At 40.9% G+C, this 13314-nt stretch overlaps 2 protein-coding genes across 2 annotated transcripts; both read left to right on the top strand.

Annotated features, from left to right (window-relative positions):
• Nucleotides 1–449: 449 nt before the first annotated feature.
• Nucleotides 450–2303, top strand: LOC128736494 (pickpocket protein 19-like). Its single transcript, XM_053830979.1, has 6 exons — nucleotides 450–556; nucleotides 618–1185; nucleotides 1249–1531; nucleotides 1607–1660; nucleotides 1724–1903; nucleotides 2086–2303. Exons 1-6 carry the CDS (start codon nucleotides 450–452, stop codon nucleotides 2301–2303), a joined length of 1410 nt encoding a protein of 469 aa, XP_053686954.1.
• A 6484-nt stretch (nucleotides 2304–8787) lies between these two features.
• On the top strand, nucleotides 8788–11700 carry LOC128736951 (transmembrane protein 135-like). Its single transcript, XM_053831467.1, has 6 exons — nucleotides 8788–9153; nucleotides 9776–9929; nucleotides 9992–10801; nucleotides 10862–11002; nucleotides 11058–11224; nucleotides 11281–11700. Exons 2-6 carry the CDS (start codon nucleotides 9783–9785, stop codon nucleotides 11393–11395), a joined length of 1380 nt encoding a protein of 459 aa, XP_053687442.1. The 5' UTR covers nucleotides 8788–9153; nucleotides 9776–9782; the 3' UTR covers nucleotides 11396–11700.
• Nucleotides 11701–13314: the final 1614 nt, after the last annotated feature.

The following is a 13314-nucleotide window of genomic DNA, read 5'->3' as shown; positions in this document are numbered from 1 at the left end:
GGTCATAGGGTGCGCGCCTTGCGCGTATGTGTAAGTGAATAAAGTTACCAAATATTCAGATTAAAAATGAATTCGCCTGGTCTGAACGAGGTGTTTTTCATATTAGCGGAGGTTGAGTGTACACGACAAATCTGTTGCATTTCATCCGCAAAAGGTTAACCAAACATTCACCCACATCGTCAGTCAATTCCACACCCACTAAACCCACACTTCCTCTAATAGCCACTTGTGCATCTGTTTTTGTTGCGGACATTCTCATATTGCAAGAGAAACTTATCGTGATATTTACGAGAAGAATAATTTCCTATTCTATTTAATGCCCATACAGAACAATGAAGACAATGAAATGCTAATTATCATCAATTTGTTTTCCTTGTCCACCTATTATGATACAACCTAAGTGTCAAGCACAGTATTTTTCCGAAAGTCGTCCTACTCGAACGTGCTCCATGGCGTATCAGTTTCCTATTTCGAAGTTCCTACGTCGTGTATTAAACGAAAGCACCCTTCATGGCGTGTTCCATCTAATCAATCCAAAGAGTAAATTAGCAGAAAAGTAAAACTCCGAATGCCTATTAGTGATGCATGGTACTTAACTACTTAAAAATTTTTTGCAGAATTATGTGGGCAGTAATCATCGGTTTAGTCGTATTCTGCTCCTTTTCTCTTCTAACCGTTTTCTGGTACAGATATCTGACGAACCCGACGGTAATTGCACTCAACCGAAACTATCATGAATGGAATACAACATTCCCAAGCATAACGGTCTGCTTCCATAATCGACTGAATGTAACTGCTCGCGATAATTTGGTCAAACAAATGAAACCGAAAAATCCAGAGAAGTTTAAAAATTTCCTGGGACTGCTTGCGGAAGCAAACATCTTCCGACTGCAAACGCTAATGGAGTTCGACGAGTATAGTTTCTTAGATCTCAAAGCAACTCAGAATCAAATCACCAATTTCGTTGACACGAAAGTTATGCTAGACAACGGTCAAGAAGCTGGTTTCAAACGTGTAGTTACGGAATTAGGTATTTGTTACACATTTAATTCCGACATAACTCGTTTTATGTCTACAGATCCTTCAAGCTCAAGCGATGAATACTCGCATAATGATTTAATACAGGTCACCATGATGGAGAGAGATATTATGGCTTCGTTGGAAAACTTGACCGAAAATGGAAATGTCAGTACAGGGCGTTGCATTAATTTGTTCTCAATTCAAATTCTAGCTTTTAAAAATCTGTAGATCTTTTACCATGGACCATTTGAAGTGCCATCGATTCTTAAACGTTTGATAGTATCTGCGTCGACGTCGGCCTTTCTAACCATTACCTTTAAACCAGTAATTATAACAGCTGATTCTACAATAGAAAATCTGTACGTACAGCAGCGTCGATGTCGATTTCCTTACGAATCCAATCTAGTGATGTTTCCACGGTACTACTCTCACAGTTTGTGTCTTCTGGACTGCCGATTGAGACTATTTTTAAAGTATTGTGAATGTGTACCATTTTTTTACAATCTTGATGGTAAGTGATCTACCCTATAACGAAACAAACATTTTGGGATTTTCACCTGATTTTAAAAATATTATTTCATTCTAGTGGAAACACCGGTTTGTCGTATCAAACAGCTACGCTGTATAGTACAAAATCTTGGTGAGTGAAAAATCTTAAGTATGATGCCAGTAGTACAGAACAATCATGTGAAATACTTTACAGTCACTATTCGTCAATCTCTGTCATCATGCGGTTGTTTGAAAGATTGCAACACAATCAGTTTTACTCTGCAAAGTTATGTGCTATTCGAATGGTTTAATGATCCACTTATCAAATGGAACATGGAAACGCCAAAAGTACGTTACAGTAGACGAATCATCTATGGATTTGTTGATGCAATGGGTTTGTATGCAGTTCTTAAACGAATTCGTTATCATTGAGGAACACACAGGACCTATAACGGCACAAATAGCTGTAAATAAAGGAAAATTAATACATTTCGTGTGAAATGTAGTATTGTTCCATCACATAACGAAATCGCTATTGATAATTTTACGAGAATGAAAAGAAATGTTTATTTGTAGCTTCTACCGGAGGAATTTGCGGATTATTTTTTGGTGCAAGCGTTCTTACGTTCGTAGAGCTGGTTTATTCGTTACTGAAGCATCTGCTAAAATTGTTTACCCCGAAGAAGAACAAAACAAATACTAGCCAAAATAAAAACTTCAACAATAAAATACCAGTAGCGAAGAATGTTAATAACAAAGTAAAATTTAATAAACAAGTCACATTATGGTATTGAAAATTTAATTATAATTATTGGCATTTACGAATAAATTATTTTTCCGAATGGTTGCCTGATAATAGTCGCCTAGGAATTCTGTCGCAAGGGTTTTAAAGACGGTTATATCATAGGCTTTTGACGTAGGACTACGTCTTACGGCAAGTTTTGAGATAGGGTGTCATTCCAAAAAATCGAAAAATGCTAGCGTCACGAAAAATGAAAGGTTTTGAGCGCTAATAGCTCAGTGGTTTTCCAATCGATTTTCAATATTCTTACACCAATCGATCGGAAAATCTTCTAAGAATTGACCCAAATAAAGAAAAGTATGGATTCTTGATGTTGAACCATTGAAAAATTGAAAATAATGAACCTATGTTTTACCAGAATTCTCGCTTCGTGATTGGTTGGAAGATTGTTTACGATGATCTAAACCTATACCAACTTGATATCTGTGCTTGGGAAGTAAGCCAAAACAAGTGACCAAGCTTCCTCATTTCAAAAAGATTTCTTAACACCACGGTTCAACCTAGACCATTTTGATGTCCTTGTTTGGGAAGTACGCCAGAGAGAGTAACAATGCCCCCTCGTGCCAACAGATTTCTTACGAACGCGATTAAACCTAGTCCAATTTGATGTCTGTGTTAGGGAAGTGTGCTACAAAAAATGACACAAGTTCGTTGTCCCAACAGATCGCAAATTCTTTACTGCGAGACGATTAAACCTCGACGAACTTGATATCTGTGTTGGAAAAATGTGCTACAGCTGTAGTGTTCGGTTATAATACGACTCTGTATGAATACGCATGCTTACCGTTTCATTAGAAGTGTAGTGAAAAGATGTGCTGTTGATAAAATAGGATTGAATTGGTAAAATCCCTTCAACGTGGGAAACCATGGATAATAAAAACAATCTTTAATTTCAGTAAGGTAGCAGGAAAGCAATAGTTTGTGTTCTTGATTTTGTTAAATTGTTTTCAAATGCACAATCTGTTGAGAATTGAACGTATGCAATGTTACAACTTTGATAAATGTTACATACAACGCATGTAGCATGTATATATGTTGCATATAGCATGTATACATGAAGAATCGAATGATTACAAGCATGAATACAGACTACTATCACTATTTCCGTAGTCCTGCGTCACCTATATAGGCGGTCGTGTCTTGTACACAACCCCTCTGATTTTTTTGACGTAAAACTTTTCCGATCGATAGATCTGTCGATATACAGGGTGCAAATATTTCGGGGGTTATAGAAGATCATATTTGACGAAAAAAAAATCCTCATATGACCAAATCTCAATCGTTACAGTGTTATTGAACATTTTTAGTATTCAGTTCTGTTTACCTTAAATTAGCTCTGGTACAAAAACTATGATTCTGTTACTTTCATTCGGAAGCTGAGAAAATTTTGTACTGAAAACTGGTTTTAACCTTCTGCGGCTGAGGTGCCCTAATCTTAACGAATATGCTACGTGGTAGTCTGCTGGACACCCAAACTTAACTTAATAATTCCTATTATTACTTACTTACTTATGTGTCCATGTCCGCCGGTCCGGCAGAACAAAGGGATGAAATCAGAGATCTCCACTGCTGACGGTTACCCGCCATGGCTTTTACCTGTCGCCAGGACAGGTTCTCGTCTACAGCCCGGATGTCGTTGGCTAAGCTCCGTCTCCATGAGCCTCTGGGTCTGCCTCTTCGACGCTGTCCTTGTGGATTCCAGTCGAGTGCTGCTCTGCAAACCTCGTTCGCTCCTTTCCTCAAGGTGTGTCCGATCCACTTCCACCTACGCTCACGATTTTCTGTGGCTATCGGCCGTTGATGACACCGACGATGGAGTTCCTCATTGGATATCCAATTATCAGGCTACCAGGCACGAATAATATATCGCAGGCACCGGTTAATGAATACCTGCAGTTTTTGCGTTGTCTCCGCTGAGACGCACCACGTTTCGCAGGCATACAGCAGTACGGATTTAACGTTTGAATTAAAGATTCGGGTTTTCGTACGTAGAGTGATCTGGTTTGAGCGCCAAATGTTTCGCAGACCTGCAAAGGCACCCCTGGCCTTCCTGATCCGTGTGGCTATATCAGTCTTGGTACCACCATCGGGCGTTGTTTGGCTACCAAGATATTGAAAGACGGCTACCTGCTCAACTTGTTGTCCCGCTACTGTGAAGTTGGTGGAATTGTCAGTGTTCACTACCATAGACTTAGTTTTCGCTACATTGACTGTGAGACCTGCTGCCTGGGAGCTCTCGGAGAGGTCGTCTAACTTGCTCTGCATATCGTTTCGGCGTTGTGCGAGCAAGACAATGTCGTCGGCTAGGTCGAGGTCATTTAGCTGCTCCATCGTTAGAGGATTCCAAGGCAATCCTCGATTTGGTCTACTGTCAATTGCTCCAACTAATATCTCATCCATAACGATGAGAAACAGAAGCGGTGATAAAATGCAGCCCTGTCTCACGCCAGCAGTAACCCTTATGGGGTCGGACAAGACGCCGTCGTGCAAAACCTTGCACGAGAACGCCTCGTACTGAGCCTCGATGAGATGGACTAGCTTATCTGGAACTCCTCTACGCATAAGTGCGCCCCAGATGTTTTCGTGATTGAGTCGGTCGAACGCCTTTTCGAAGTCAACGAACACCAGCAGAAGAGAGTCCTGGAATTCGTTGATCTGCTCCAATATAATGCGGAGCGTTGTGATATGGTCTACACATGATCGGCCAGCACGCAATCCAGCTTGCTGCCGCCGGAGAGTAGCGTCGATCTTCTCCTGGATCCGGTTGAGGATTACCTTACAGAGTACTTTGAGAGTAATACAGAGCAACGTGATGCCACGCCAGTTACCGCATTCCGTTAGGTCTCCTTTCTTAGGGACTTTGACCAATATGCCCTGCATCCAGTCCACCGGAAAAGTTGCGGTTTCCCAAATATTGCTGAAAAGCTGATGCATCATCTGGGCTGACAAAGATGGGTCAGCTTTGAGCATTTCGGCTGAAATACAATCTATCCCTGGCGCTCTATTGGATTTCATACTCTTGATGGCTGCTACAATTTCATCCAGCGATGGCGCCTCCGAGTTCACGCGATTTATTCGACGAACTGTAGGCGTCGTACGCTGCTGGTTTTGTTGGTCTCTGACATTTGAAACTCGGAAGAGTTGTTCAAAATGTTCAGTCCATCGCTTAAGCTGTTCTGTACGGTCAGTCAATAGCTGACCAGCTCTGTCCTTTAGCGGCATCTTTGTATTCATCCTGGCACCACTAAGGCGGCGAGAAATATCGTACAACAAACGGATATCACCATTGGCGGCGGCGGTTTCTCCTTGTTCGGCTAAGGAGTTAGTCCAGGCTCTCTTGTCCCGCCTACAAGCACGTTTAACAGCCCTCTCCAGTTCGGCGTATCGTTGACGGGCAGCTGTCTTAGCCGATCTGGTCCGCGCTCGCTAAATGCCGGCTTTCGCCTCTCTCCGCTCGTCGATCTTCCTCCAAGTTTCATCCGAAATCCACTCCCTCCGCCCACTGCGCGCTTTGCCGAGGGTTTCATCACTGGTCGTGATGAAGGCGTTCTTGATGCCGGTCCATTGCTCTTCGACGGTTCCACCAGATGGCAACTCCGAGGCTCGAGATTCAAGTTGTTCAACAAAGGCCCTTTTCACCTCAGGATTCTCCAATCGGCGGACGTCGTAGCGGCACCCAACTTTCTCCTCCCGTCGTTGGACACGTGCGACGCGCAGACGTATCTCAGCGATAACAAGATGATGGTCGGATGCAATGTCAGCGCTGCGTTTGTTGCGTACATCAAGAAGGCTCCTTCTCCATTTCCGGCTGATGCAGATGTGGTCGATTTGGTTTTCTGTTCGGCCGTCGCGGGGAACCCACGTGACTTTATGTACTGGTCTATGGGGGAAGAGCGATCCACCAATGACCATGTCGTTATTACCACAGAATTCTGTAAACAGCTCCCCGTTTTCGCTCATCTCTCCTAGGCCATGGCGTCCCATGACGCGTTCAAGGTCCGCGTTGTTTGAGCCAATCTTCGCGTTGAAGTCGCCCATGTGAATTTGGATGTCCCCCTTCGGGACTTTCTCAACCACGCTGTTCAGCTGGCTGTAAAAGCTCTCTTTCTCCTGCAGGTCGGCAGAATCTGTTGGCGCATAGCACTGGATTGCCGTAAGGTTCCTAACCCGTGTTCTAAATCTGGCAACGATTATTCGCTCATTTATTGGTTCACTTCATCAGGGCTGCATGTGCCCCTGGGCTCAGTAGGAATCCAACTCCTCTTTCACGAGTAGCATTTTCACCTCGTATGCCAGAGTAGAGCAAGACTTGCCCGGATGATGTCCTGTGTTCGCCAGTACCCGGCCAGCGGACCTCGCTCAGCCCCAGGATTTCAAGCTTCAGGCGGCTAGCTTCCCTTGCAAGTTGAGCCAGCTTGCCCTGCTGGGCAAGGGTCAGTATATTCCATGTTCCGATTCGTGTCCGTGTTTTCATGCTAAAGGTCGTTGCCAATAATCCGGAGAGATTTCTTCTTTCATTTTCATTAACTTTTTGTGTGTTCTGGTACAGTAGGCTGTTAACCTAAGGTCCTTATCCCGCTGATGGGGCTGCCATCTTAATGTGGGCGGGAGCCACTGTGCCCCCTTTCCTGTTAGCCGACAACCGAAGTTGCGTACCTCAGCCGGCACCACGTGGAGGTAGGAATAGGAGTTAATGAACAGAGGTTATGGAATGCACATGTTCACCTTTTGCCAGCCTATTATTGATTTATGTAAATTCCGATATTAATTATTTTAGAATTGAGTACATATCTTTAGCAACCTTTTGGATGTAATTAGACTGCAGATATGAATCAGGAAGACACTGCAAACATAAGAATCAAAATTCAATAAATAACGCATCTGTTGCATTTTTCTGATTTCTGATGTCTGTTAGACTACCACCTCAGCCGCAGAAGGTTAAATCTTCTACTTCATAAAGACTCAGTAACGTTTTAGAAACAAAAAGCTTTGAAATAAGTGTTTCTCAACACATTTTTATTGAATTTCTCCTAAAAAATGTGATAAAACTGATTGCTGTTATTCACCAATTTGAAGCTCTAGTACCGTTCTACAATTCGTCGTTTGACAAAAATTCTATCTCTTTTAGTTTATTTATATAGCCAATATTCAGGCATCAAGCGCTTAATAAGCAATTATACAGCAAAAATGTTTGTTGGGTAGAGCTTCAAATTGGTGAATAACAGCAATTAGTTTTATCATCAGTTGACAAAACAGGGTGATGGTCTCTTACAAGAAGAAAGAAAGGATCAAATGGGTAAAGGGGATCGTTCCTCGTGCATTTAAAATGCTAGCAGTTGTACAAATTGCTGGACTTTTGAAAGGAAGAATAGGGTGGCCATTAACAAAGGGAATGGATGTGATTACCGGGAAGAAGTCAGATTTAAAAGTGGCTGGAGAACAACATGAGGGGAACTGACAAAAGGAGTAGACACATTCAAATAAAGGAATGGTTTTGTTTCTTGCATTATGAGAATTTTCGTTACAATAACAGGTGTACAAGTGACTGAGAAGCACAGGGGCCCCGAGTAAGATCAGGCAATCAGCTAGTTTTCACTATTTTTACACTAATTGATCGGAACATCTTCTACGCGGCCCAAATTCAGAACGCTATTAACTCGTAACAGTACACTATTGAAAAATTGAAAATAATGAAGCATTGTCAACTAGATATCCTCGCATACTGATTGGTTGGAGATGGCGTCATCAAAGTTTCAACGTGTTTTTTCTTCGCGAAAAAGTGACATACTCCCCGTACCAATAGGTCGGAGGTTCTTTACACGTCGCAATTAATTTTGCAAAATAAAGTTTTGTTGCACTTTTTATTGATACGAAGGTACAATGTTAGTACCTCATCATTAACTAATACCCTAGACAGACATACAATGGATCATTGAAAAAGCTAAAAAATTGCACAGATGGCTCCAGCATAGACATGTTCTTTCAAACACACTCGACGAACGTCTATGACCGACTGTAAAGTAAAGTAATGATCGTTTAAAAAAACATTTTCTTTGTTAGCCAATTTTTAGCTTTTCAATGATATCTCTCATGTCATGTACCATCGTCAAGATTTAGTTTTCAGCCATTAAGAAGCACAAACCTACATTTCTATTAAATAACTCTTGACTGCACATGCTTGATTAGGACGAAAACGCGAAAAACATATTTATTAATTTTAGCCTTATCGGAATATCTTGTCCCAAGTATCGATACTGCATTTACCGATACGGTATCGCCCTATACTTTGAACAGCTGCTTTCCATCATGCTGTCAGTATGTTGATGCTCACCCTCGCACTCACACGAATGGCAGTGATTGATTGTATTTATAATACAAATACACCAAACACCGAGGTTAGTGTTTTGAATTATTTGACAATTACATCTTGCTGTTAGTAGTACAATAATAATCGCTGTGCTTCTTATGTTCTCTGTGTTAAATATAATTACAGATTTATTCAACAAATGTGTTCAGTGTCGAAAATTTAGAAATTGACGAATATTCGAGGTTATCACGTTCTTACAATCCGATTGATAACCTACTGATAAACTGCTAATCTTTGCGTAAAATTAGTACTCGAATTGTTAGTATGACCTGCAAAAAACCTCAATACAATTCGATTCTGGGTCGCTGATCTTCGACACGAAAGAGCTGCAAAGCTGAAAATAAGAAGCAAGGAAAATTGCTTTGAAAACCCTTAGTTTGGTTCTAGTAGATATCGTTGTAAGTGCCCAATTTAATCATTGTGGTAGGTAAAGTTGGAATAGTATCTACTAAGTGCAGCTGAAAAAATAGATTCCGTAAGTAATCATCGTCCCACTGCTTCTTTTGACCTCCATACTAATTCATTTGGTAATGAAAACAGTACTGTAAGAAGACGAAAGTGAAATGAATATTTATTAATAGTGCACGATCGACATGGTGTACACTTTCTGTAGCTTCATAATATTTTGTTGCTCGGTTTCTGATTAGTATATCATGGCGATGTAGAGCTGTATAAACAAATTTTGTTGCAAGAATGCCATGTAGTTCATGCCTTTTTAGTATGCGAAGCATTAGCTCAATAATCGGTAGCATTTAACATGACCTATTATCACCATTATGCTATATCAAAACACATTAACACTTATCACTGATAAGCAGCACATGCCAAACTCGGTCGGCATATTTAGTACACTTCATAATGTCGAACTTTGAATTCGATAATAATGTATTTTTATACATGTTATCTAATGATTTACGTTAATCAGAAACTGCAGAAATTCAGGCATTCAGTTGAAAGTCCAATTCCGAGAATGTATGCTTTAATGTAGTGAATATGTAATTTTGAAACTTGCAATTCTAACCAGATTTCGTTTACGAGTAATTTTTTTCATGTTAAGCATATATTATTACACTTAAGCATATATTTTCTTTTTTCAGCGACAGAATGCAAGTGCTAAGTAAGCTCACTTCCGTCCCGATCACCTGCAAGGAATACGTCCACCCATGGACGGATTCGTGTGGCATCGCCTCGGCAGAGTTTCTAATCGTTGCCGTACAGGATAGCTTCCGTATCTATTCCGCTGTTTATATGGTAGTACTCGAAATTGTTCTATTCTCATTTGTGCGAATAATTTAACGTCCATAAGATTTCAGCTCTCTTTGGCGATGCGTGGACGGATTCCTTCCCTCGGGGAGCTAAAACGAACAATCCGAGGTCTTATCCAATCAACGGCCTTCCTAACCATGTCCGCCTTCAGTTACTCTGTATTTCTGTGCGCTTTGCGTCGACTATTCGGTTCGTACAATTTTTACACGGCTTCATACATTCCGGCTTACATTGCGGCATTTTGCTCGATTCTGGTGGAAAGACCATCTCGGCGTGGACTGCTCTGTTTGTATGTGTCGAATGTAGCAACCGAAACTGGCTGGAATATGCTGAAGGCGCGTGGTCTGGCGCGATCTGTTCCATACGGAGAGATTTTGATTTTTGGATTATCTACCTCCATCCTGCTTTACTATTACCGACTGAATCGACAGAAGGACTATAAAGATTCCATGTTCGATGTATTTAGGTTTGCTCTTGGTGATAGTGAGGTGATGAAGCAGAATGAAGACGTTGCTGCTGAAAGTAGGCGAGAATCCAGAGGTAGAGAACGGTGTAGACGTTCTGCAACGTCATACAGGCTCATTCAATTGGTAGTACGAGCTTATTTGAATGTGATATCGAGGATCAAGTCACTTAAAAAGCACGAGTTGTGTCGACACAAGCATAGCTGCCTGTACAATACCCTCTCTGGCGGTGCACGGATGTTTTCGATTGGACTTGGAATTCAGGTTATAATGAAGGTGTTATTTCAAGCCCGGCGAATCATCAGACGGCCCGCGCTACTTAAACGAGCCTTTCTAAGCAAAGAGATCCTAAAGCTTGGCATGTTTCTAGGCGGATTTACATCACTTTATAAGGTTATCTATTTGATGTTGTATCGAACAAAAATACATTAATTGTTATAAAATCGATTCTAGCTGTCGTCCTGTTTGTTGCGACACATGACCAACAGTGATAAGGCGATTTATGCCATTCCTAGCGGACTGATTGCCAGTGTAGCATTTGGATATTACGCAGACACTACAATTGCATTATATATAATGTGGAAAATGTTACAGGTAGGATTAATCAAAACAGCTGAAATTTGATAACTTTCTATCGGTTACGTTCCAGATGACGTACAACTGGGGTATCGAGAAAGGCTATGTACCAAAGATTCCGGGTTTCACTATGCTTTTATACAGCGCCAGCACTGCCTTACTATTCCATGCAGCAACATTAGAACCGTTGGCCTTGCGGCCCAGCTACTGGAAGTTTCTGTACTCGATATCTGGTGGCAGGTTAGTATTAGCAAAACAGTATGTTTCATCGCTTTCTTATGTATAACATATTCTAGAATCATGGTCATGGATAGAAATGGCTTCGACGTGTATGGACTAGGCACCAGTGGCCAAATCAGCGCAACTAGCAAACTGTGTAATACTCCACCAGTTCTAAAGTTTCAAATTTAGCAGCAATTTTTAAAGATTAATTCAATATAGTAGATAGACCGCCTAAGGTGAGGGATTGCCTAATAGAAGTCAGTGATGGATGTTAGTCGTTGTTGTAAATGGCAAAAAACTGAAAGTTTCAAGCACAAATGTAATTTTAAATGCGCATTGCGATTGTAGATCGAGAATATGTATGCAGCAAAACGTGATTTCGTAGTTAGCAGGGCTTTTACATGAAATTTAGTTCATAAAAATAGTAGTAATAGTTTATCACTGTACTTTCATGCTGCAGAAGCTTTCGATTCGAATTATAGATTTGGTTGATGGGACACATGAAATGCAAAAAGATAATATGTATTACATTCACTTCTGTATTGTTCTGTTGAATTTCGGTCGTTATGTATTAACACCCTGACATTTCTATATTACTGTGAGCACTGCTAGCTGGTCAGCACTATCCTGAGCGGACTCACCACTGTAAACGGAAGGTTATCGTTGTTCATAGTGTCATTTAAAGGCCGGTAAACAGCTGAATAAAGCGTATTGTCGGTGCTTTGCGCGCCTGTAGGCACAAAATAGACCCTACTAAGGAAACTGACTAAAGAAATGACATTGGAGCTCAGTCACTTGGGACCACCTGTCATTACTAAACCTAATTTGCTCATCGATGATTGTTGTGCGTGACACTGTTTAATGTTGCTCGAAAAAGTTCTAACAATATTTTTTGCGAGCTTATCATTTGGGCGATTTAACGAACTGTACGCTACAAATATAGTTGCCTGGTGCCTTTGTAATTCCGACGTGGCAGCGTTCCAGGTCTCTTAGTTGGCCTCGAGGTACGATGGCGGTCTAATAAAGCCAGTCGTCCTATGTTCGAATCACGGTTGGGAGAGGCTGTTAGAGTCAATAGGATCGTAGCACTAGCCCCGTATTTGCCCTGTATTCTAACAGCTGGCTGCGAAGTCTGTCGTATAAGAACAGAAGTTTAAGTCAAGAAGGTCAGTGGTACGTACGTTTCATCCGAGATGGTCACAAAATCTACCAGAGCTGAAACAACACACAAGAGATGGGCACAGACATAGTAATGAGTGAGATGTGGAAACGGGTCATTGGGTGGTGACTAGTCAATCCTCGAAGAGCTTCGTCAAGGTGAAGGTCGCTCATACCTGTTGTTCAACATAGCGCTACAAGGTGTTATGAACCGAGCGGATATCAACACGCGGGTCAAGATCTTCAACAAATTCAGTCAATTCATCAGTTTTTGCTGATGATATAGATTTATCGGCGAACATCTGTGGCGGTAACTGAATAGTACACTACATTAAGGGGGCATAGTACTTTTCCAATTTAAAAAAATCGAAATTTTTTTTATTGATTATTTCGAAAGATTAACATTTTGACCATATGTGTTTCAAATCATATCGATGAATTCCAAAAATTGACAAAGTTACAGCTATTTGTATCGCGCATGTCTGGAGCAATTACACAGTGAATAAAAACTTCAACGTCGTTTTTCTCGAAACCAGGTTTTGAAAGTCGGTACCATAAATATCTCAAGAACGGCTCAAGCAATTCTCATGATTCTTTTTTTGTTTCAAAGCCAACAAAATTATCTAGTGTTTGACCCATCCTTTTTTCGATATTACAATTTTTGTATTTTTTAGAAGTGTTTAAAGTCAATTTTTTCGACTAAAAACTCTACTTTTATGTTTGAATGTTCGCCATTTTGTTATACGTTCGAATTTTTATAAAAGGATGGGTCAAACACGAGATAATTTAATATACTTTCAAGTCGTTTTGGAATTTTTCAATTCGGATAAGCCCGCCTGCGCCAATCCATGGTACCGTAAATCATGTTTTTTTCGAATGACCATGTTCAAGCAGCCGTAGGGGAGAAGGGAAGAGGTTCACATATGCAAACAAAATTGTAAATATTAGTA

This window comes from Sabethes cyaneus, chromosome 2, assembly GCF_943734655.1.
Source record: "Sabethes cyaneus chromosome 2, idSabCyanKW18_F2, whole genome shotgun sequence".
NCBI classification, from domain to species: Eukaryota; Metazoa; Arthropoda; class Insecta; order Diptera; family Culicidae; genus Sabethes; species Sabethes cyaneus.
This window is presented reverse-complemented; position numbering and strand designations above follow the sequence as displayed.

What these genes read in the sequence shown, in the direction of transcription:
- LOC128736951 (XM_053831467.1), top strand. Translation starts at nt 9,783, where the DNA reads ATGCAAGTGCTAAGTAAGCTCACTTCCGTCCCGATCACCTGCAAGGAA. An exon ending in GATTTACATCACTTTATAAG is followed by an intron (nt 10,802 to 10,861) that starts GTTATCTATTTG and finishes AATCGATTCTAG; the next exon opens with CTGTCGTCCTGTTTGTTGCG. An exon ending in TACTCGATATCTGGTGGCAG is followed by an intron (nt 11,225 to 11,280) that starts GTTAGTATTAGC and finishes AACATATTCTAG; the next exon opens with AATCATGGTCATGGATAGAA.
- LOC128736494 (XM_053830979.1), top strand. Translation starts at nt 450, where the DNA reads ATGGCGTATCAGTTTCCTATTTCGAAGTTCCTACGTCGTGTATTAAAC. An exon ending in AAGAGTAAATTAGCAGAAAA is followed by an intron (nt 557 to 617) that starts GTAAAACTCCGA and finishes AATTTTTTGCAG; the next exon opens with AATTATGTGGGCAGTAATCA. An exon ending in CTGTATAGTACAAAATCTTG is followed by an intron (nt 1,661 to 1,723) that starts GTGAGTGAAAAA and finishes AATACTTTACAG; the next exon opens with TCACTATTCGTCAATCTCTG.